Here is a 22,719-nt window from a genome sequence, read left to right on the forward strand (position 1 = left end):
ATTTGAATTAGAATAGTCGCTTCGGAACTTGGGCAGTTCCCAAGCCTCATCCTGGGAATTGGGCCCCGAGAGACACACACATGTAATGACATAATTATGTGCACTGGCAGCCAGGTTCCCGCACAGGGGCTGGGGACAGTGGGGACTTGCCCGGCACGTAAGCAAGGGCCTGGGCTTCCATACGCAACCAGTGAGTGCTCTTTGGGAAGTCACCCTCTGATGACTGACGGCTAATAAACGAAGTGAAGTATTCATGCAAACAGTGAAAGTCCCCACTTCGGGCTAGTGTTGTAACCGTGCTGGCCCAGGTTCAGCATTGTTCCCAAGGAGTAAGTCCCACATGCATTGCCTTTGGTTTGACGTCACGATGATTGATTTCAAAATGAAAAGCCTCCAACTGTCCTCTGAAGATTTTTCCCTGCTGGATGTTCAGGTGTCTAATCTCTGAGGTCTTTCTCCTTTAGCTGGAAGAGTCTATAATTTGGAGACGAGCCAACCACTGGGCACACACACATATTTCAAAGACAGGGCCGAGAAAAGGCATGTCCTCTAGCCCTCCTGCCCTTTAACACCCAGGACAAATGATGACCCCTGGTCTTCCGGAAGCTCCCCAGAGATATCGGCCTCACTGCCTCCAGCAGGAAAGGCTATCGTCCCTCTCTCTAACGAGACTTTTCATGAGATTTCTTACAGCAGACATTTGTGAGTCCCCTCTTACCACGTCTACCCCCAGTAATATCTGGAGAGCTTACATTCTGGGGATGCAGAGATGCACTTCGGCCAGCTCCTGCCTTCCCCTACCACCCCTCTTCAATTGGGGCAGCCGGTGCAGTCAAGCTGCTGCTGGGCCAAGACCCTCACACAGGCTTTGTCCCGGCCTGCTCCCAATGCAGCCTTCTGCCTGGGGCTCAGTGACCAGCAGGGGGCCATGGAAGAGTGCCGTGGTCTGTCAGCAATGTCTGCTCGCATCTGCATGTGGCAGCCAGTGGGGCGGGGGACACAGGCCCCGTACCTGCCCCCCCTGCCTTCCTGTGTATCGTGCAGTGGGGAGGGTCCTGAGGGAGGACGACACCCTGCCCAGGGAGCGTGGGGGTGGCAGAGGCCAGGCCAGTGCCAACTCTGTGTAAACCTGCCACAGCTCTCTTACCTCACTTTGTGGATGAGCAGCTAAGGCCCGTAGGGGTTAGGCCACGGGCCAGAGGCTCCAAGACCACAAGACCAGGGCTTTGAGCCCAAGCAAGCTGGCTCCAGAGCCCAGGCTCCGGCCCAGTACATGAGCAGAAGCTCAGCCTTCCCTCTGGAATTGGCCCTTCTGTGCAGAGAGTCAAGAGCCATGTTGGACAATAGCATTTGAGTCTGTTCTTAGCTGTTGCTTCTAGCTGAGCACCTCCTCCTCCCATCTTCCCTCGCCTGGTCCCCATCCCCTTAACCTTCTTTCTTCGTCTCTTCTGGTCTCCAGTGCGCCCGTGCTCCTAAATGTGGCCTGTATTGGAATTCACCAGAAGGGTAACTGGCCTCTTGGCCTCATAACCATAGCTAGAGGAAAGCTTACCATCCCTCCAGCCTCATTTTATGGATGAGGAGCCTGGAGAATCCCTGGAGGGTCAGCAGCTTGCCTCACTGGCCTTCAGTACATTCTGGACCTGGCAGCCTCCACCGCGGGTTGGCCCCAGAGCCGACCAGAAGCACCTCACAGCCACACAGCCCTCCCTCCCAAGGCACTGAGTCCACTGGGCTGGCAGATCTTCCTTTGACAGGTGCTCAGGCCCCACCTCACTTCCTGCCTGGAGTGGCCAGGCTCCATCTGTCTTTACTCCTTGTCCTTGGGGTCGGCTTCTCCGGTGGCTTGGCGTTTTTAGGAGCTGGGACAGGCAGGGGTAGGGCTACCCTGCTGCCCCAGGGCTGAATTTGCCAGCTTGGGCCCAGGCAATCATGGCATGGCTCGGGGGAGCCCAGAGAATGGGAATGCCATGGCCGGGCCCATTCGCTGCTGCCAAACATCCACCTCTTCTGCTCTCATGCCGTGGAGGTGACGGCAGGGAAAGCTGGAATGTGTGACTTTGGGCCAGTCATTTCACTTTGCTAAATCCCTACTTGGCTTTTCGGAAGAATAACTGATGGTGTGGAGGCGTCTCTTCCAGAGCATGGCCAAGGACAGTTTGTGGCTCTCACCTGCTGAGGGTGCTGGGTCGGGGACAGAGGAGGTGCAGAGGGCTGGACAGTCTGAGAGGAGAGGAGGTTGCTGCCAGCTCCTCTCGCTGTCCTGGCAGCTTGTGTCCATAGTGCCAGACTGGGCCATCTTCCAGCTCCTGGAAGGATCCACTCAGGCTGCTGGAAATGATAGTGTGGACCATCGGGGAGGGGGGGTGGTGCGTCAGCTTTTCTGAGACCGCAAGGTGTTCCTGGCAATATGCTGAAGGCCGGCCTCCTCACCCGCACTGCCTGACCCCTACAAGTGGAATTGAAGACACAGAAGTTAGTAGGAGGGACATTACACCTAATCAGTGCTATTATGCCTTCTGGCCAAGCCATAAAACAAGAGAACAGGAATGACCAGGGCCCTGCCTTTGAACTTGAATCCTTTCTAAACTGCCACTCCAGCCCAGGGAGACCACGAGGCAGCAAGCAAGAGGGAGCCCCTCGGGCCCCTCCTCGGAGGGTCAGAAAAAGCCCATTCGCTCCTCACCTTATCCCGGATGCTTAAAAAAATATTGTGGTAATGTAGGTCAGTGAACTGACCGGCACCACACACCGGCAGGATTACAGGGCCCGCCAGCCCGCACGCTGGCCCACTCGGCCAGATGAGAACATAAACAAGAAGTGCCTGGAGCCCTCAGCTTCCCTGGCCCTAGGCTTTTGTTTATGTAGCACTTAAACCAACTTTGGGGTCGTTGCAGTCTGCCATGAAGGCCCCGAAGCTTTTTGAAGTTCCCCTGAAGTTAATAAAATTAGTCTGTCCTCGTTGCGAGCCTTGGGAGGGGGTGGGAGATGGGTTCTCCGCTGTGTCTGTGGCATTTAGCTTTTTAAGTTAATATTCTATAACCCAAAGAAAGGAAGAGGCGGGGGAGAAGGCCCAATAAAAAGTCTTGTGAAATGCCTTTTTGCTTATAGGTAGCATGCCTGCCACCCCAGGGCCCTGGTCACCACGAAGCCCCGCCACCAGGCCCGTTGGAGAGCCTGCTGTGCTCCGGTGCGAGGGATGGCCTGTACTGGGGCGGAAGGGGACCTAGGTGCAAGGCGGGGCTGTGGGCTCCCTCTGATGAAATGTACCCCCAGCCGCAAGTCCACTTGAGTGATTTACTTTTGCGCCCAAAGAGCCAAGAGTCCCCTTCTGTCAGCAGTATCTCCCTCCCCACCTGCATATCACGTGCATATTTACTGGGACCTGTCATGGGCCAGGGCCCTGCAGGGCAGAACTCCCAGTCTGTCTCGTGAGGGACACAGACAGGCCAGCTGCCAGTGATGAGACAGAGCGGCCAGGCCTCAGGACAGGAGGTTCCTGCCGTGTGGGGAGGCTGTCTGAAGGAAGGCTTGTCCAAACTGAGCCCGGGAGGACTGGGGGAAGTCTGGGGTGGGTACGGTTGAGGAGAGGGGGGAGGGGTGATAGACATGTTCATTATATTCATAGGCTTGATTGTGGTAATGTTTTCATGGGTGTATACATATCTCTAAAATCATCAGGTTACATACCTAAAATGTGTACGTGCTTTTATAGATCAGTTATGCGTCGATGAAGTGTTAAAAAATGAAAGACCACAGGCAGGACTGAGCATTGCAGACGTACCAACAACCACAGTTAGATACGTTTAACATTGACTCAGGCATTCGGGGAGCATATAGCAAGGCTTGTTGATGTGCAGGGAACGCAGCTGTGGAGAAGAGAGACATGTTTCTGCTCTCACGGACCCGTGTTCCGCTTGGGAGGAAGAAACAAGTAACGGACAGGGGCACCTGGGTGGCTCCGTCAGTTGCGCGTCCACCTCTTGATTCCGGCTCAGGTCATGATATGGTCGGGATATCGAGCCCCGCGTCAGGTGCTGAGCTGAGCGTGGAGCCTGCTTGGGATTCTCTGTCTCCCTCTCTCTCTGCCCCTCCCCTGCTTGCTCTCTCACTCTCTCTCTCTCTCTCTCTCTCTCTCAAAATAAATAAACATTAAACAAACAGCAGATAAAGCTATGGCATAATATCAGGGAGTGATCTGTGCTCCGAAGACAAGAGACAGGATCAGGGTTTACAGAGGAGCAAGGGCCAGGGTGCTGGGAGGACACAGGCACGAAAAGCTTGACTGGGGCCCTTGCAGGCACCAGGGCCCTGCCCAGAGACAGGGACACCCTGTAGCCAGTGAGCCGTCCAGAGGCAATGGAATGGAGGAAAGAATATAATTACCCTCCACAAGGATATACATGAGCCCCTGGAGGCAGGAGCTTGGATTTGCCCCCGGTGACCTGGCACATGGTAGGCTCTCAGTAAATATTTGTAGGAAGAAAGGACGAACATTGTTAGGAATTGGGTGTGAATTTTCTGCCTGGATTGCCTGTTGGGGCCCTGTGGTGCCCTTTATAAGGTGGTTCTCTAGGTAGGTTGTAAGCTCCTGGCGCAAGGACTGTGCCTTTTCTCTGACTGTGTCATTTCTCGCCCAGCCATGGGGCCCAGGACAGGTCTTGGGTCTCAGCTGGCCCTGTCTCATGGGCTAGCAAGGGCCTGGGACCCACCCGTCCTGCCCAGAGTGCCCCCGGGGCTGAAGATCCCGGCGGGCGTCTTCAGCACAGGCTCTGCAAAGGCCCGGCATACTTGGCTTTGAACTTCCACCGTGCCACTGGCCCTGGTGACTGCAGTTCCCTCAGATCTCGCCTCTGACTGCCCTGAAGTAGGAATGAAAACCCCTTGCAGACAAGGGTGCCCCGGGGCTCAGTGGGGCCCCCTGATGCCTCTGTTACAGGCTGCGGTGCTCTGAGGCACTTTCTTCTAACAACTGGTGGCCTCTGAGTAGTGCAGGCCGAGCTTAGGACAGGAGGTGGCACTGAGCACCTTCAGTCATGGGGCACACAGAACAGCTAGTCCAGAGTCAGTTCGGCTAACCATCCTGGCTGCCGAACATGATAGGTAGCCCTGCCTCCCAGGCCCCGGGCAGGCTGGGAACAGACTTCTACGTACAGGCCGCTCTGGTGGGTGTGGAGGCAGAGGTCCTGGGAGCCGCGAAGCCTGGGAAAGCACTTGGGGCTGCTGACATCCGCTCACCCTCGCTCCCCGTGTCGTGCAGCTCCCAGGAGCCAACTCCGTTCAGTTCACCCTGTGGTACCCACAAACAGGGCAGAGCCCGTGGCAGGCCCGCCCACGGGAGAGCTCTGCCGGGGCTGAGTCCTGAAGGACGAGGAGGAGTTCATGTGTGGGAATGAGATTTGTGAATTATAAAGGGTTGTGCAAGTGGAAATGATTATTCTTATCGTTATTTGTATCCGATTCATCCATCACCGGGGAGAGGAGGAATTCAAGTACCTTTTATCTGGCGCTATGAATCAAATAGAATAGGATATGTTTTTCTAAAAGGGTTTTAGGGTAAATGGGACAGTTTCTGCCTTTCAAAACAATCCATCTGGGGCCCTTGGCCAAATCTTGGTGTCTTGGGCAGAAGTGAGAGGTTTCTGAGGTTGAGGACAGCCCGGCCCATGGGGGTCCCCCATGAGTCTCGGCCTCAGGAGGAGAACACGTGGAGGCTGCAGGCCCCACCGCTGGCAGCACTCCAGCCTCCATGCTGCTGCCCGGGCTGACGCCTGCTCAGACTCAACCCTGGTCCCCAGAAGCACCCAAGCCAGTGCACAGGGCCTGGAGAGCAAGAAGAAGCCTCCCCCATTTGCTCTGTGGCACCTGTGTGGGACCCAGCATGCCGGACGCCAGGTCAAGCACGGGCCCTGCTCTGAAGTAGCAGCAAATCTCAAGAAGAAGCTCATTAGCCCGTTTGAGGTCATCTGGGGGAGGGTCTAGTCTTCAACATGCACACACACACATACACATGTCCCTCTTTCTCTCTTTTACACAGAGGCCTGGCACATTCTTGGCACAGGCCCTGGAAAGGAGCCAGGAAGGGCAGGGGAGGCCACAGGAGGGGAGAGTGACACTTCAGCCTTCCCCGCACTCAGTCCCCTGGGGAGAGGTTCAAGGTGAACACAGCTCTTGCTGAAATCAGGGCTGTACTAGGTCGGCTTTTCATGCACGTGTGTGTCCCTTCTGTGCCCTGGGCCTCCACAAAGAGTGAGGGGGCACAGGCTGGGCAGCGCAGGGCCTGGCCACGGCCAGCAGGGAGACAGGGAAGCTGGGGCCTCTCCTGGGGTTGGGGCAAGAGGGCATCACAGAGAAGAGGCGGTGGGGTGTGGTGTAGGTAGATGTGGGCCAGGCCAGGAAGGGGCCCTGAGCAGAGTGAGTAAAGCCTTGGCTGAAATGCATATGTGTTTAGCGGGATGGGGCGGCAGAGACCAAGTTCTCGGACACTCCTTGTGGGAGGGGAAACCGGAGAGAGGGTGAGGCAAGTTCTAGAATACCTTGATGCAGACTCAAGTGTGGATGTCATCCTCTCGACCTGGGGAGTCTGAGCAAGCTTTCATGAGGAGAGTGCCACTAGCCACCATTAGACAGGTGTTTGGAGACAGGCAGGGCACAGTGGCCATGCAGAGGCTGGTGCGGGCAGGGAGGTTGTGGGTTCTGAGCTCAGTCTGCCCTGGGAGCTCTGTGACCTGGGACGGATGGCCTAACTCTGCTATGCCTCCAGTTCTACATCTGTGAAGTGGGGAAACAGTGCCTCCCTCCCATTGCTGCCGTGTGCTACGCGTGAGCCACACAAAGCTCTCACGGCCAGCTTGCCGGCAGCCGAAGCTCAGCGGTGGTCAGTGGTGGTGATGAGGGCTGGTTGCCACGTGACTCCAAGAGCGTTCCTTTGTCGGCGAGACAGATCACCCCAGGGCCGGGTAGGGGCAGAGGCAGTCCCAGGCTCCTCCAGCACACACTGATTGTCTCTCCGGGGCTGGGTGTGTTGGGGACAGGTGATAGACGACCACAGCGTGATCGGCCGCTCCCTGTTCAAAAAGGAGACCAACATACAGCTCTTCGTGGGCCTCAAGGTGCACCTGTCCACTGGGGAGCTGGGGGTCATCGACAGCGCCTTCGGCCAGAGCGGCAAGTTCAAGATCCACATCCCTGGTGAGTGCAGTCACTTCCTCCCACTGGCGGGCACCATGCAGGCATGGAGAGACAGCAGAGACGGTGCACGGACAGTGCCCCTTGGCTCAGGATGTTCAGCTTGCCTGAGCTGATACAGGGGCCCAGCCCACTCGGCCTCATGGCCTTTGGTCCCCTGTGGCTGAAGAGCCGGGATGGGTCCTGGAGGGGCTTGGCGTGGAGTTAGCCTCTGGGTAGAGCCAAGGTCAAGGTCTGAGTCTGAGCTCCTGCTGCACCGTTACCATATAGGGGTGACCTTGAATGTATTACCTGGCTTGTCTGTGAAGTATGGTACCAGTACTGATCTGACAGTTGCTTTGAAGGAAAAGTTGGTGACAGAGACCACCAGGAGCCTGGAACGCTGCCCCAGTAGCCAGAATGTGAGTTGCCACCTCCTTTTTTGCCCCGTGGAGACCAGTAGGTGCAGAGGCTCTGTGCAACCTGAGTTGGGGCTTGTCCATGGCGGGATCAAGGGTGTGCATTTGCTCTTGGGAATAGAGCCCTTGGATTTCTTTAGTTCGGCCCTCCATCCCATCACTCCTGCGCATACCCCACACCCGTATTCTTGAGGTCCCGCTGCACACCCGTCAGGCTGCCACGGTCATGGGAGGGGGTAGGTGGGAATGCACTGAATGAGTATTGACTGTGCCTCACAGAAAAATAAAGGAGGGTGAGGGGGAGAATCACTGTGTGTGCCTCTGGACAGGGCAATTAGGGAAGATCTCTCTGAGGCGAGAACAGTTGAGTAGGGGCCTGACCAAAGGGAAGGAGGGAGCCCCACTGACACCAAGGGAAAGAACGTTCGTGGAGAGAGGGGATATGTACGAAGGCCCTGACTTGAGGACTGCTTGTTTGGCACAAGCTGGGAGGTGTGTGGGATGTCACTTTTCTTCCCCAGCAGTACGTTACACCAGTTTTCAGACATGCAACAGAGTTGAAGGATTTTACAGAGAAACCCCGACTTCGCATCAGCATGTTGCTGTACCCTGCGTATCTGCAGGGCTCTGGGTTTTATTCTGTGAGGGTTGGAAAGCCACGGGGAGGTTCAGTTCAAGTCAGCAACACGATGTTGGTGTAGAGCTTCTTGAGTGACATCTTCAGGTGGGGTGGTGCCCTGGCCAAGTTCTCTCGCCAGGTGAAGTCAGCACCCTCTGCTCTCCTGAGAGCCTGGCCAAGGGCCCTTGCCTCCCTAGTCCTTCCTCAAGCCCAGAGGGTCATGTGTGGGATTTGCCCTCGCATGAGGAAGAGCAGTGGGCACCGGAGGCCTGCTTCCCTGTGGCACTCGGATCTGCTGTTTGCACCCCGAGGTCTCCGTCAAGGTGGGGCTCAGCTCCGTCACGGTTGGACATACTCCCTTGGGGCAGGCAAAGTGACCATGATACCAGGCTTTAAGCTCCTGTCCTGTCCTCTCCACTGCTCCTGGTCATTACCTCAGCCCAACCAGGGTCCACAGTGTCCTGCTCTGGGTTCCAAGAAACACACACAGGGCATGAGCCGGGCAGGCCAAGGTCCAGACCTCACTTCCCAGGGCTTTGGGCCTGTCCCTGTGGGGGCTCACTGGGAAGGAGGGGTACAGGGCACTGGGAGGGCAGGAAGGGAGCTGCCTGGAGTTGGGGGGGATTGCACCCCGGAGCACTCACCCCTCCCCCGGTGGCAGGGGCCTGCTGGTCCAGACGAGGGAAGGCCAGCACCGTCTGTTTCCTTTTTTGGGGGGTCATGCTGACCTTCCCCTCAGCCCCCTTCCCCTATCCCAAGGCAAACTCCGAGTTGGGGTGTTCTCAGAACAGGCCAGAGTACAAGAGGAGGCTTGTTTGGGGGCTCTGGGTACTGGGGTGGGAGTACAGGGAGGGAGACACAGTGCCGCTGCTTCAGTCAACTCAAGTTCACATTCCTTTGTTAGATCAGTGTTGCCTTTTTAATAGGTCTGCTTCCTGTTTGTGGCTTTTAAGCTTTTTATTAAATATAACTGGTCAGATTCCTTCATCCCCGCCCCCCCAACTCCACACCCCCCTCCTGCTTGTCTTTTCCTGCCGATTCCTCCCATGAAGAATTACTTTTAACCTTTTTGAAGTTCATTAATTGTGAAAGACTCTTCAGCGAACCCGAGACACCCAGTGCCAGGTGGAGGAGGGGGGGCGCTGCCGGCTGCAGGCTGGAAGTGCCGGCCGTGGAGGCCCGGGGTCATGGCCCTGCACAGCCCAAGCCTCCCAGAGCTGGAGCAGCCCAGGGGAGCTGTCCCAGCCCACAGGTTGTGGGGGGGCTGGGGTCAAATGTGGCCCATGGCCCTTGGTGCTAGCTCCACAGGGCAACACAGTGGGGGGAGGCCGACTGAAGATCTTTGGGTGTCTTCCCATCAGCCCCTGACCTCTAGGCCCGCCTGCTCCCTGGGGCCTCTGAACTCGGGTGGCAAGGCCAGATCCCGACAGGGCCAAGCAGGTGTTGAACAGAACAAGTGGCAGGCAAGAGACAGGGTGGCGGGGGCTGTGCCATTCAGGTCTCTTGCTATATGCCCAGTAATCAAATTGTATCTAATTTAATGTTTATGTAAAACTTATGGCTAAAAATTTTAAACTGTCCAAAGTAAATAAAACCTACCTTTTGGCTGGGTTTGGCCCACGGTGACTTGTAACTCCTACTTGAATTTCAAGATGGACACTTGGTCCTCAAGTTCACAAGCCAAAGGTGAACCCTAATATGGAAACGGTGTTTTACGGAGCCATAGACACCGGCCTCTGAGAAAAGGGTCCTGACACTAGGCCTGTTGCTTCCCCCGGGAAATGCTCCCCAAAATCTGTGGGGCTAGTGAGACAGTCCCATCCTGACACCCGAGGAGCTATCCCAGGTCTTGGAGGAGGCCTCGAGGTCAGAAAGCCCCACATGTATGCAGCTGCTCCCTTCAAAAAAGTGGCCTCATTGTAAGTCCTGGGAGGCTGAGAGGCCCTGTGAGATGAGCTGGGAGCCCACCGGGTCACCTTACTGCAAAGAGAGTAGGTGGAGGGCTTTGCGGGCAGAGATGAGGACCCTGCTGAGGATCCTGTCCGTGCCGTAGTGTCCGTGCTTCCCAGGTGCTGCTTCAGTACCCGGTGCGTCCTCGTGGAGCCAGGCTGGTTGCCTCTGTCTCCACGTAAGCCTCGGGAGCAGAGGGGCAGAGCGCCTTGAACATGGTCTCAGTGGGCAGTCCCTGCCTGCCCCACCAGCCCCAAGACAGGTGCCAGGGCTTTGGAGAGCTGGCGCCACGGGGCCCACACATGGTGGGAGAGACCCTTGTGCTGGGCGGCCTGGCCCAGGCTGCCATGGCCCGCCCTGGTGAGTGCTGTCCTGCTGTTCCCGCCCTCCACGCCGTACCAGTGTCCCAGCACCAGCTCCGGCTCTGAGAGGCAGCCCCGGGGCGGGTGGGGAAGCTGGGACCATAGCTGCCCCCCCCCCAACCCCATATACCCCACTCTGTGGGGTAAATGACTTCTGCCAGAAAAGAGTCAAGTGAGGGGAGAAAGGCACTGTCCCTCATGACAGCCATGAGCCACTTACTCTAGGGGAGGAGGTAAACATACACACGCAACTTTATCTCCTGAAACAATGCCTCAGACACCGGCAATTGCCTAGTAGGTTGATAAGTGTACCTCGGTAGAATGTGGCAAGCTTTTTGGGTGGCCCATCTCCCACAGGGTACTCCTGGACCCACCAGTCTGGGGAGGAGTGTGTGTGTGGTTTGTGCTAGCAGTACGGGCAGGGGTGGCCCACGGTACACGTGCAGCTTATGGCCTTGTGACTGCAGAGCCCTGGGCCCCAAGTACCGCTGGTGTGATGTGCATCACTGCCCCTAGTCGAGTGACCGCACAACTCACGAGTCACAGAGCTCTGAGCAGACACGTGCCTTGGAAAAGCCAGAGCAGCAGCGATTGAGAACCGCAACCACTGGCGGCCACAGCGAGGGCCTTGTCCTCTCCACGGGCCTGCCCTACCTGCCCCGCCGAGACCACCCCGCCTCGTACATGTCAGGAAGTCGACCCGGACTGGGGCAGCCAGGCTCTCCCTCAGTCCCCGAAACAGAGGTCTCGGGTCCTGCTAATAATTCGCATTTAGGGTCACCGGATTTAGGTGATCTTTGATACCCTTTCAACTATTACTAATCACAACCAAATGGACCCTAGGCAGATGAGAAAAGAAAAACAAATGCGTGGCATTGTACTTGTAGTGAGAACCCAGAAGGAACTTCTGCTCACTGCTCTCCAGGAGCCGTGGCCGCTGTCCGAGGGGGCCCTGTGAAGCCCCCAGAAAGGTTGGCACCCATGGCATCGGAGTGTCGCCGATTCACAGATGAGGAAACTGAGGCTTGGTGGATAAGCAATGCAGCTTGCCCAGTGTCGCTCCATAGGAAGCGTCAGAGCTGGGATTGAACCCACAACACCCCTCTGCTGCCCACTGCCCACAACGCCCCCTGAGCCTTGGCTCCTCCCATGCAGGGCTGGTGGGGAGGTGAGGAAGCACAGCTCTGGCCCTCTGGCCCTGTGTGGGAGAAGGGGTCTGTCATAGTCATTCTGCTGGGCGGGCCCTTGGGCAGAGGGCCTGAGAGATGGGACGGGGGGGGGGGGGGGCTTCTGTGTGGCCCCCAGCAGGGTGGTGGCACTTCTAGAGAACCACTGCCTGCTTGCCTCCAATGGGTGTTCCGAGGAGGGTCCCTAAGCCACGCTGGCTTCAGCTTCTGTCCCCTGAAACCAGCCACAGGTGTTCGGGTCTTTGGCGTACCATCCCAATTCACGACAGGGGCTGGCTTTCCACGGAATAAGAAATGCTGCTTGCACAATGAATGAAATGAAGGAATTCAGTGGGACAGACTGGACTGGGATGAACAAACGGTTGAACTCGGGCCTGTGGGGGCCACAGAGCCTGGGGCCTAGTATGCCGCGGGCCTCCCCAGAAACTCCTCCAAAGCAGGCAGGCACCAGCATCATCAGACCCCCCTTGGCCCAGCAATTCCTTGTGACATGGCTTTGGGGGTTCTGGTGCTTTAAAGAGGATTTGAGAGAGGGTACCAGTCTGCCTAGCTCTGCAAACTTCAGGGGAGGCTCAGGGCTGGGGATGCAGAGACCCACTGGACAGAGTCCTGCCCCACAGCACGTCCCTGTGGAAGAGACGGAAGCCCAGACCAGCAGTTTGCAGTCACCATGGTGGGTGTCTCTAAGGGCACATGGCCAGGAAACAGGGCAGGGAGAGTGACCATGCTGAGGGAAAGAAAAGGCAAATTTCCCAGAGAGGTTGCTGTCTAGGCAGGGATTGAGAGGGAAGAGGAGAAGGAGGTGAGTGGAGAGAACTGGAATCAGATGTGTGGTGTTCTCTAGAACCCTGTGGCCAGTGGGAGGGGCTGTGGATGGGGGAGTGCCTGCTCTGGGCGCCATTTTTTGCACCCATACGCTGGCTGTGGGAATACTCCCCTCACCTCCTCCCAGGGCCTCGTTCCTCTCTCTTTGCCTGGACCACTCTGCAGACCCAAACCAGAGCCCTCCTTTGGAGATGCACGTGACTCCAGACCACCACTTGGTGCTCCTCTCTGGCACTGCCCAGAGCACTTGTGCAAGAGGAGGCCAGGGCTGAAGGGATGGAGTCCTTCTGTTTCTTCCCCAGTCCACAGATGGGGAAACTGAGGCCCCTTGATCACAGGCCCTGGCAGCTAGTAAGAGCCCAGAGTCTCCTCCTGCCTCTTCAGCCCCCAGGGAGATGCACAGTGGCCACCAGGAGCGAGGGGTGCAGAGGCCCTACCAGCTGGCTCTTTTCTCAGAAGCTCTTTCCTTCAGGGCTCTTTCCCAGGCCTCCATTCAGGCAGACTGCCCGAGCACCCACATGCCAAAACGACCTCCCTTTGTGTCCCAGGACTCCAGGGGTAGCCCTGCACCTCCATTTGTCTGTCTCTCATCGGCTGTTTATCAGGCCCTTCAGGTGCCAGGCCCTGTTCAAGTCCTGGAATGTGTCAGAGGGGAGGGAGGTCCTGGATGTTGGCTGTGGAAGGAAAGTCCCCGGGTGCCCCGTCGGAGGCTGAGTACTGGGCAGGGCAGCGCCACCTCTTCTGCATCACCGGCTCTCTATGCCCGGTCGGCCCAGGAGGGTAGGTGGACCAGGCCAGGGCTGCAGGTGCTGTAGGCCCAGTTCCTCGGAAAGTCCCTGGGCACAGCACAAGGCATGACCTACAGAGACAGGCAGCCCCTTCTGATTTTGGCAGGCCACCCCCAGTCGGAGCTTCAGCCCCTTGGTGCTAAGACCAAGGAAAACTTCTGATTTCCAAGAAGGGAATGGGGATTAGACCACTAATCCCTGCCCACGGTAGCTGACCCGTCACAAGGGTCTCTGTGGATGGTGGCCGGGGTTGTGTGTTGCTCTCACCCACCAGGCCCCTGTCCTGACTGGGAGTCCCACGTGTCCACCGAGGGCCCCAGCCCCATGGCATAGCAGGGAGAGTTAACCTCTCTCAAGCTGAGATGGGCTCTGCTACCAGGACCCCTCCCCTTGATTGATCCTGGAAGGCACTTTGCATTTGGTGACAAGCAAGGATTATACATTTCCCTTCTGATTGAGAACAGAGTCCCTTGGCCTGAGCAGGTAATTGGTGAAACACTAGATGCATGGCCTCTAAGAGCTGTTCAGGGATGTTGTCTGAAGCCAGATGGGCCAGCAGCCAGCAGGAGTGGGGTCACGTAGGAGTCTGCAGCATGGGGACCCACGGCAGGGATAGCAGCCATCCAGGAAAGCAGCGAGCGGCAGGCAGGGCCCATAGCAGGGATAATGGTAGCAGTGGCACAGATGGTGGCCACTCTGGAGCCCTCACTTTGCACCAGGGAGTGCGTCCTCACGTAGGCAGACCACTGTATCCTCCCGGCAGCCTAGGGAGGCGGGCCTGACAGCACCCACACTTCACAGAGGAGGGACCCAAACCAGCAGGGAGCCCAAGCAGCTTTCCTGAGGTCACGTGGCAGGAGGAGGTGGCTGGGGCTGAGCCCAGTGGTGGCCAGGGCACACACTGAACCACAACACACCCCACTGTTCAAGCTCAGAGACAGCCAGCTGGCCAGGACGTGGACATTGGCACAAGCTCACTGTACCTTTGTCTGGTTCTCTACTGGTACCTTCTCTGTATCAGGAGCAGTGCGGGGTGTTCTGGGCACGTAGGCTCCAAGAGGACACAGACCTGCTCTGGGAGTCCATAGCCAGTCATTCATCCAGTCAGCAATGAGTGTTTGAGCCCCTCTTATGTGTCATCCCTGGGCTAGGCTCTAGAAGGACCACAGTGACAAAAGCCCACGTGACCCCTGTTCTCATGGGGCTTGCAGCATGGTTAGTGTGGGGGGTCTTCTGTGGCTGCTGTACAAGAACCATAGGCCGGGTGGCCAAAACCAGGACCACTTATCCCCTCTGTTCTGGAGGCTGGTAGTCCAAGATCGAGATGTCAGCAGGGCTGGTTTCTTTAGCAGCCCCTCTCCTTGGCTTGCAGATGGCCGTGTTCTCCGTCTCTTTCATGTGGCTGTCCCTGTTTGCATGTCTCTGTCCTAAGTCCCTTTTCTTTTTTCTTTTTTTTTTTTGAGAGAGAGAGTGAGAGTGAGCAGGGGAAGGGCAGAGACAGAGAGGGAGACATAGAATCCGAAGCAGGCTCCAGGCTCTGAGCCGTGAACACAGAGCCCAATGCAGGGCTCAAACTCACAGACTGTGAGATCATGACCTGAACCGAAGTTGGACGTTCAACTGACTGAGCCACCCAGGCACCCCAATAAGTCCCTTTTCTTATAAGGACACTGGCCAGATTGGATTAGGGTGCCCCTATATGACCTCATTTTACCTTAGTCACCTCCTTTAAGGCCCTGTCTCCAAATACAGTCACATCCTGAGGTGCAGGGCGTTAGGACTGCAACAGGTGAATCTGAGGCACACAAGTCAGCCCACAGCAGCTGGGAAAACGAACACATCTCCCAAGCCTCATCAGGCTGTGCAGGGAAGGTGCCTGGTGCTCTGAGAGTACAAAGCAAGACTGACTCCGTCTGGGGTTAGGAAGGCTTCCTGGGGCAGTGGCATGATACTAGGCCCTGGAGGATGAATAGGAGTCCTTCGAGCAGAGTAGGGGGAGTGTCCCAGGCAAGGAGGTACCCGAGTGGAGCTCTGAGGCAGAAAAGATCGGCACCTGTGGGGGTAATGGCCCAGGAAACCGGTGGGTGATGGGAGTGAGGACGGGCGGGAGCCGCCATGTGGGGTCTGGCGAGGCCCAGGAGGCTGCTCATCTCTACCCTAGTGCAGAGAGGAATTGTTGGGGGCCTGTAGCAGGACATAACATCAGATTTCCATCGCAGAAGATGGCTTGAGGCAGTGCACAAAAAGTTATCTTCCCACCAACCCTGGGAAGGAGTATTGTCACCCCCAACTCACAGATGAGGCTCAAAGAGCCATGCCCCACACCACGCAGCTCCCACCCCACCCACATGCTCTTCCCAAGGCCCCGAGCTGCATTCACAGCCGTGTGTCGGAGACATGGACAGCAGTGAACCAGCAGTGACCCTCTGGTGATGCCAAGGCGTGCCTCTCAGAGGGGTTTGCAAAGTGCCATGGGGCCATGGGGGGACTGCCCCCAAAGGACATGAGCAAGCTGAGCAGATGCAGGGAGATGGCATCAGAGACATGGGCAGGAGCCACGGTAGGAGTTTGGGTCTGTGGGAATCCACCAGAGGAAGGTCTTAAGTGAAAGACTGACTCGATTTGATCTGCATTTTTAAAGCGATCCCTCTGGAGAATGGTTTGAGGAAGGCCACGGGGAAAGCAGGGAGGCAGAGGGCTGCTGCAGTGCACAAGTGACTGTGAGACCTGTGTCATGTGCATGGGAATCTAGAAAGGCTTCCCAGAGGAGGTGGATACTGGAAAGACTCCTGACTTCATCAGAGGACTTCCCCAGGCCAACCACAAGGAAAGAAGGCTGTGCTCAGAAACCTGAGTCTTCAGGCGCATTTGAGGATTGTAGCAGGGAGAATGGCAGGAAGGGTGACAAGCCAGGGTCACAGAGTGCCTCGCGGGCCAGCCCTGGCTCATGGAGTCAAGTCTGCAGGTCCCAAGGTTCCCCCCTGGGGGAGGGGAGATGGCTCGGAGGGAATACAGCTGGAAGCCCAAGTCCAGTGAGAAAGTACTGCTACATGGGGCAGAGGGCTGTGGATGGAGGTGGCTGGGAGGCAGGGTGCCAGGTGAGCCCATCTCAGCTTTCCCAGACGGCAGCCACAGCTCTTGGCACCTCCCTAGGGTGTCACTGCCCCGTTCTCACCGTGTCCTGAAGAATGGGCACAGGTCTGCACACAGCAGAAGGATAGGTCCTCAGCCCATGCTGCCCAGACATTGCTGCTGGCCCTGAGTGTTGGCACAGGCATGGACCCACACCCCCAGCGTGGATTCTCCCCCTGCGAGGACGCTGCAAAACTGCAGCACCATGGACCAGTCCTCGGCCCCAAATCGAGGACTTGGGACCAAGTGCTTGTTTATGTCCTTGTTATGCCCTGGCTCCATCAAGTACCCAAGAAAGCCGGTGGTACGGGAAGATCCCCTCGTCCTGGCGCCTCCCCCCATCAGGAAGGCAAGGCAGCCCCATGCCGGCTGCTCTTCTATGGGCCTGCCCCTATGGGAGCTGGCTGGCAGCTCAGGCAAGCTCTGGAAACAGACCTGTGCCTCCAGCTGCCTGCATTTGCATGCCTGACGGTCCTTCCACCTTTGGCTGGGAGAGCTGGGCTAAGGACTTCCTGTGGTGCAAATGTCATGCAATTTAAAGTGTCCGAGTGTGGCCCTGCTGCCGTCGGGCTGGGCCAGGATGGTGCCACGCAGCCCAGGCTCCGGTCCCCTCTCCAGCTGTAGCAGGTCATGGCGGATGGTGTGGGAAGTGCCTCCAGTATGAACAAAAATCAGTGAAGTTTTCTGCATTTCATTTGTAAGAAAGAAGGGTTCCAGAATCAACCATCTGTGTTGTAGACCGTGATCCCTGGATGCAGTAGGTCAGCTGAGGCATCCGGGGCAGCTCACTGCCTTCAGAGCCTCCATTTTCAGTTGATGAATGGGGTTAACGATGCAATCTTGGGGGGCTGTGAGGATTAGGCTGGTGTACAAAGATGCCCTGATCTGCCTGCCGCGTGCTGGCACCCAGGCCCGGAAGCACGGGCCCCTCCACCTGGGGGCTTTGAGGCTGAGGCTGCCACATCCCAGCAGGCAGCCGCCACTCAGCTCCACACGGGTGGTTCTGGGCTGCAGCACGGCCACCATGCGATCGGATCTTCCCATTTTCCAAAAGAGACTGAGGATATAGGTTTTTACTTGAAATCCTCAGTTCTCAGGTGGGGTTACCATGTCTAGCCTCTGTTGCAGCCAAGCCCTTGATGTGCTGCCTCTTCATCCTCCTGCGGCCCCCACCCCATTTCCCGGAAGGGTACACTGAGGCTTGGAGGAGCTAGATGACCTGCCCAGCAGACCCCAGAGTCCCCAGGTAGAAATAGGCAGTTCTCACGGCCACCGTTTCGTGGAGAGCCTTCTGGAAAGCCAGCAAAGAAAAAAAGTGAAACCTTGCCTTGGTGCCAAAGGGAGGGGCTGCAAGAAGTCCTGAGGTTGTGGGTATTGTCATGTTCCCATAAATAAGCCCTCGCACAATAGGCTATTAGGTTGCGTGCTCCCTCTGGGGTTTGAAATGAAACTGGTTTTCTTTTCCTTTAAAATGTGCTCTCCGCACCCACCCACCCAGTTGCAACTGTAGACTCTGTTTGGCGCGGAATCTCGGGCAACCTCAGTGACCTGTCCTTGGGATTTCATCAGAGTTCTTAGCCGGCCGCCTCCAGAGTAGCCCCTGCCAGGACCAGATTGACTTTTACTGAAAGACGCTGGCAGGGCTGGGGTTTGTGCATGCCTGGCATTTCCTGCCCCCTCTAGGAGGTGGAAACAGGGTACATTCAAAGAACAAGAGCTTTGGAGGCGGCCAGACCTGAGTTGGAATCCTGGCTAGAATAGTCACCTTTCTGGGCCCCGGTGTCTTCATCTATAAGAAGGATTATTTCGAGGGTTTTCCCGACCACCCTTCTGAATACTTTCAACCACGTGGAAAAGCTGGAAGACTGGTTTATTGAACACGCATAGTCCCTTGGATTTCAGTTGTGAACGTGTTGTCACGTTAGCCTGCTGTGTGAGTGCTGGGCCATTTGAATGATAGCTGTGGAACAGCAGTGACACCGGCATACCTCAGTGCGTGCCCCCAAGAACAAAGGCCTCCTCCCGTGTAGCCACAACATGATTCTCTCTCGAGAAACTGGATGTCCGTCTAGGACACAGTCCACTTTCAGACTACCCCAGTGGTCCCGATACTGTCTTTCAAAACTTCTCCCTGACGGAGGATTCACACCCTGCATTTGGTTGTCGTGTCTCCTACGGGTTTTTGAAGAGTCCAGGTCGGGTGTCTCCCACATACACTCTTTGGGCCAGTCTGCTCTTTCCTCATGACTAAGTTCAGGTTGTGCGTTTTTGGAAGGAACCCCACAGAGGCCCTCTCGTGTCCTTCTTAGTGCACCACCCAGGATGCATGTGACGTCAGTTTGCTCACCATGCGTGATGTAGTTGTGATTTCTGGTGGTTAGCAGGGTCAAGGAAGAGATGAAGTCAGCCCGTGGCCCAGAGATGGCTGGTGTGGAGGGGGCTCAGGGCCGCACAGCTGCTGAGCTGTGGCCCGCATGCAAGAAAGGGCACCAGGAGGTCACTTTGGAAGTCAAGGTTAAGGCCCTGGTCTGGTAGCAGTGAGGCAGAACTGGCTGCAGGGGACCCGATCCAGCGGTGTCCTGCCCTTTCCCATAGCCCTGTGGAGGCTAAGCCAGGGCCTGCGGGGAGGAGCTGCTACTTGCCAAAGCCTGCAGAGCCCTCTCTCTCTCTTTGTCTGCCTCTGTCTCTGTCTGTCTCTCTCACTTCCCTCCCTTTGCTCCAGCTGTGGCCCTCTCCTGTGACTAGCATCAGCCTCGAACACAGAGAATTGGTTTCTGCCCCTCCCCAGGGGGAAACAAGTATGGCAGAGATGACTACAGAAAGTTAAGCATCATGATGGGTGGACAGGAAGGATGAGGCGACCACTCCAGAGTGGGTGGGAGTGGGATGGAAGGTTCCACAGACAGTGAGTCTTGAGCTGGCTTGAAAGTACGGGGGTTTTCCCAGCTAGAGAAAGGGAGGAAAGGCATTCAGGACAGAGGGAACAGAGTATGCTAACACACAGAGGCTGGAAGGAGTGTGGCATATTTGTTGCTTTTCTGATGTGTGGGATGTTGTTCTAAATGCATTATATGTTACTAACTTACTTTTTTAATATTTAGTTAGTTATTTTGAGAGGGAGGGAGGGAGGGAGGGAGGGAGAGAGAGAGAGACAGAGAGAGACAGAGAGAGACAGAGAGAGAGAGAGAGAGAATCAAGCAGGCTGTGCACAGTCAGCTCAGGGCCCAGCGTGGGGCTCAGTCTCAAAAACCACAAGATCATGACAAGAGCTGAAACCGAGTCAGATGCCTCGCCAACTGAGCCACTCACGTGCCCTGTTACGAATTCATTTAGTTTAGCGTGTTTAAAATGGTGGTTTTGGAGGAGTTTTTTAAAGCAGTGGAACTTTTTCCCCTGAGGTCTTACATGGAGTCAACCACAGTTGAGCCCCCTGGAGGTCCTTCTTGCTGTGCACCTTCAATCCCAAGCCTGAGGCCCTGAACCCCACGCTTGGCACCCGACCTTTGTCAGGTCAGGGTTCCTTGGCCTCGGCACTGCTGACGTCTGGGGCCGGGTCGTTCCCTGTGGTGGGGGCTGTCCTGTGTGCTCTAGGATGTTAAGCAGCATCCCTGGCCTCTGCTCACTGGGTGCCGGTAGCATACCATGCTACCCTTCCAGGAAGTGGGTGGTATATAGGCCAAGGACACGGTGGGAAAGCTCTCCCAGGCAACTGTTTGGAGAGTGAGACCGAAGGCCCCAAGCCTTGGGGCAGTGGGCGTGTGGAGAGCAGGGCAGGGGCAGGGTGGATGAGCTGCAGTGACTCCATGCCTGCTGGGTGCAGAATAAGGAGGGCTGAGCAGGGGGCATCCCAAACAGACTCCACCCCAGCTGCCTCAGAGTCCCCCGTGGCCAGCAGAATGGGCCTCAGGAATGCCTCCAGTCGCAACCCACTCAGCCCAGGCACCTGCACTGCCTCAACACTATAGTGCTGTGCCTATTTCTCCCCTTAGGCCTTGTCTTCTGGAATGTTCTCTGGGTGCTGGGGTGATGGGAGGTCCTGAGATCTGGGCCCAGCAATCATGAGGGGAGGGAGAGGCTTTTTCCAGCCTGACATGTGCTAGAAACACAGCACCTTTATTTACCTGGATTCTTACAGGTTGAGTGAAACTTCTTTGAGAAGTACTTCTCTTTGTTTAGCACTCTCTAGAACTCTCCAATTTCTTACCAGTTTGTGGTTTTAGGGAAAATTTCATTTTTTCCGTATACATTTATGCTGCCTAAATAAAATCATTACGGTAAACTGGTTATTTGCTTTAATGTTTCAAGCAGTGCTAACGGGAACTTTTGTGATTGGCTCAGTACTGTCTCTCCAGAAAGCCTTAATGTAACAGACAACCAGCAGTCTTAAATACCTGAAAGAAAGTCCCAGAAACCAGAAGCCAGCCCCACATCCTATCACGGAACAATCTTGGCTTGGGCAGTCCTGCCAGATGTCGTGTGTTAATCCCCAGTGCCCTGGACTGCCATGGCAATTGGTCATGCACCCCAAACCTTGAGACCTTCAGAGACATGTGTGAGTAACAAGAGTTAACCTGTGCATCAGCTCCCCAGATTCTGAACTCACCACATTAACCGAAACACTTAACACATATTCAGAGAGCCTTGGTAATTACAGTTACTGACAAGGGGGTGTGGCTGGCCTTCCCAGCCGAATGCTGGAGCGCAGAAAAACCTGCGACCGGAGGGCCAACCATGGCGCAGACTGGTACAGCCTCTCCTGCTGGCCGGTCTTCAGCCCTTGCTGTGTGCCAGACTCTGGTCCCGATGCTTTACGTAAACGATGCTATTTAGTTCTTACAATGGCCCTTGGATTTGGGAACTACTTGTAGGTTAAATCACTCGCCCCGGGTCTTACACTTGGACGGCCCTCTGACTTTGGCGGCCACACTACACCCAGCCTCCTGGGAAGGACCATGGTCAGGGCAAAAGGGAGCCAGCCCAGCACATGCTTCTGCAAGTGATCCATGCAGGCGCTTAGAATTGTGTCTGTGAGGTCAGCGCTAGCCCAGAGCTTGCTGCCCCTGCTGTGACTGCTGCTCCAGCAAGCCACTGAGCTTTCCCCGGGCTCCTCCCTGTCAGCAGGTGCTCCTGAGGAAGGCGAGGAGAATAGCGACCGCAACACTGGTCACTGCACCAACACGAGCCTTTGGAGAGCCATCTCAAGGCTGAGGATTTGGTAGCCAGCATCTCACTTGGTCTCCACGGTACAGATGTCTTGATGAGGCCCTACACAGGTCACAGAGCTGGGCATTGGACGGGAGCTAAGTCTGGACCCCACTTTGTCCGACTGCAAAGCTCCGGTCTTGATGCTAAAAGAGGACTGGGAGACAGCAGAGTGTAGAATTCCAGGGGGTGTAGAGCCAGGCAAGCCAGAGCAGGGAGAGAACCCGGCACCCAATGCGTAGGCTTGGGGCTCACCTCGCTCTTGCCCTCGTTCTCCCCTGGGGCCCTCTCAACAGGCCACACAGCCACCTGAGTCAAGTCTAGCTCACTTGGTGAGCTGCAGATGGCCATTGGCTTGCTTAGGCAGCTCCTGTCCCCAGGCAGCCACGCGTGGCTCACATAGGGCCCAACCCTGGGCTGAAGGGGCTGCTGCTGCCTGCTAGTGAGTCAGGGACTTGTGGCTCCTAGCTGAGCTCCTGTGGCCCCATGTTTATTTATTTGTAGCTCAGAGGTTGGGGTCACCACCTGTACCTCCCCAGAGAGCTCTCCTGGCAGGACTGGGTCACTTCTGGATGGGAGTAACCAGAAACATCAGATGCCGTCTGTCAATCCTAAACCAGTTCTCACTCATTTATATAAGTTGCATGGTTTCATTAGGGAGAAAGCTTAGAAATCTGGAGAAAAAAATGCCACCCACAATCTGCTCACCCAGTGGCACCCCAGTAGACTTTTGGTTACATCTCTATCCAGGATTTCTTCAGGTGTCATTTGGGTGGGGGCAGAAAGAGCCCAGGGTCGAGAGTGAGACTTTAAGTACCCCCTGTCATTGACAGCTGAGACACCGGAGCGTTCCTCTGCCTCGCTGGGCTTGTGTGTCGGCTGTGCAGGAGGGCCAGTGAGAGAGTGACATGGGCCATGTGTGTGAAGGGCCCGGCCCAGATTCAGTCAGTGACTGCATTGCTGTCTGTGGCACAGCGCCACTCCCCTGGCTCACCCTGGGTCTTCCCTTGGGGTCGTCTGTCATAAGAAGCTCTTCGTGTTGGTGCACAGCCTCCCTATACCTCCCTC

The 22,719-nt window shown here is 56.3% G+C and overlaps 1 protein-coding gene across 4 annotated transcripts in view; it reads left to right on the forward strand.

The window, feature by feature from the left end:
* EEFSEC (eukaryotic elongation factor, selenocysteine-tRNA specific) overlaps positions 1–22,719 on the forward strand; it is a 250,858-nt gene that overhangs the window by 195,489 nt on the left and 32,650 nt on the right. For 3 of the 4 annotated variants that reach the window (XM_040463282.1, XM_040463283.1, XM_040463285.1), the window contains one exon: positions 7,035–7,191. The exons of the other annotated variant lie outside the window; for it this stretch is intronic. In XM_040463282.1, the coding sequence (XP_040319216.1) occupies positions 7,035–7,191 (157 nt within the window). The remainder of the gene's footprint in view (positions 1–7,034; positions 7,192–22,719) is intronic. 4 annotated transcript variants of the gene reach the window in all.

The sequence above is a fragment of the Herpailurus yagouaroundi genome, unplaced genomic scaffold (genome assembly GCF_014898765.1).
Source record: "Herpailurus yagouaroundi ecotype Mexico unplaced genomic scaffold, PumYag 387, whole genome shotgun sequence".
Classification (NCBI taxonomy): domain Eukaryota; kingdom Metazoa; phylum Chordata; class Mammalia; order Carnivora; family Felidae; genus Herpailurus; species Herpailurus yagouaroundi.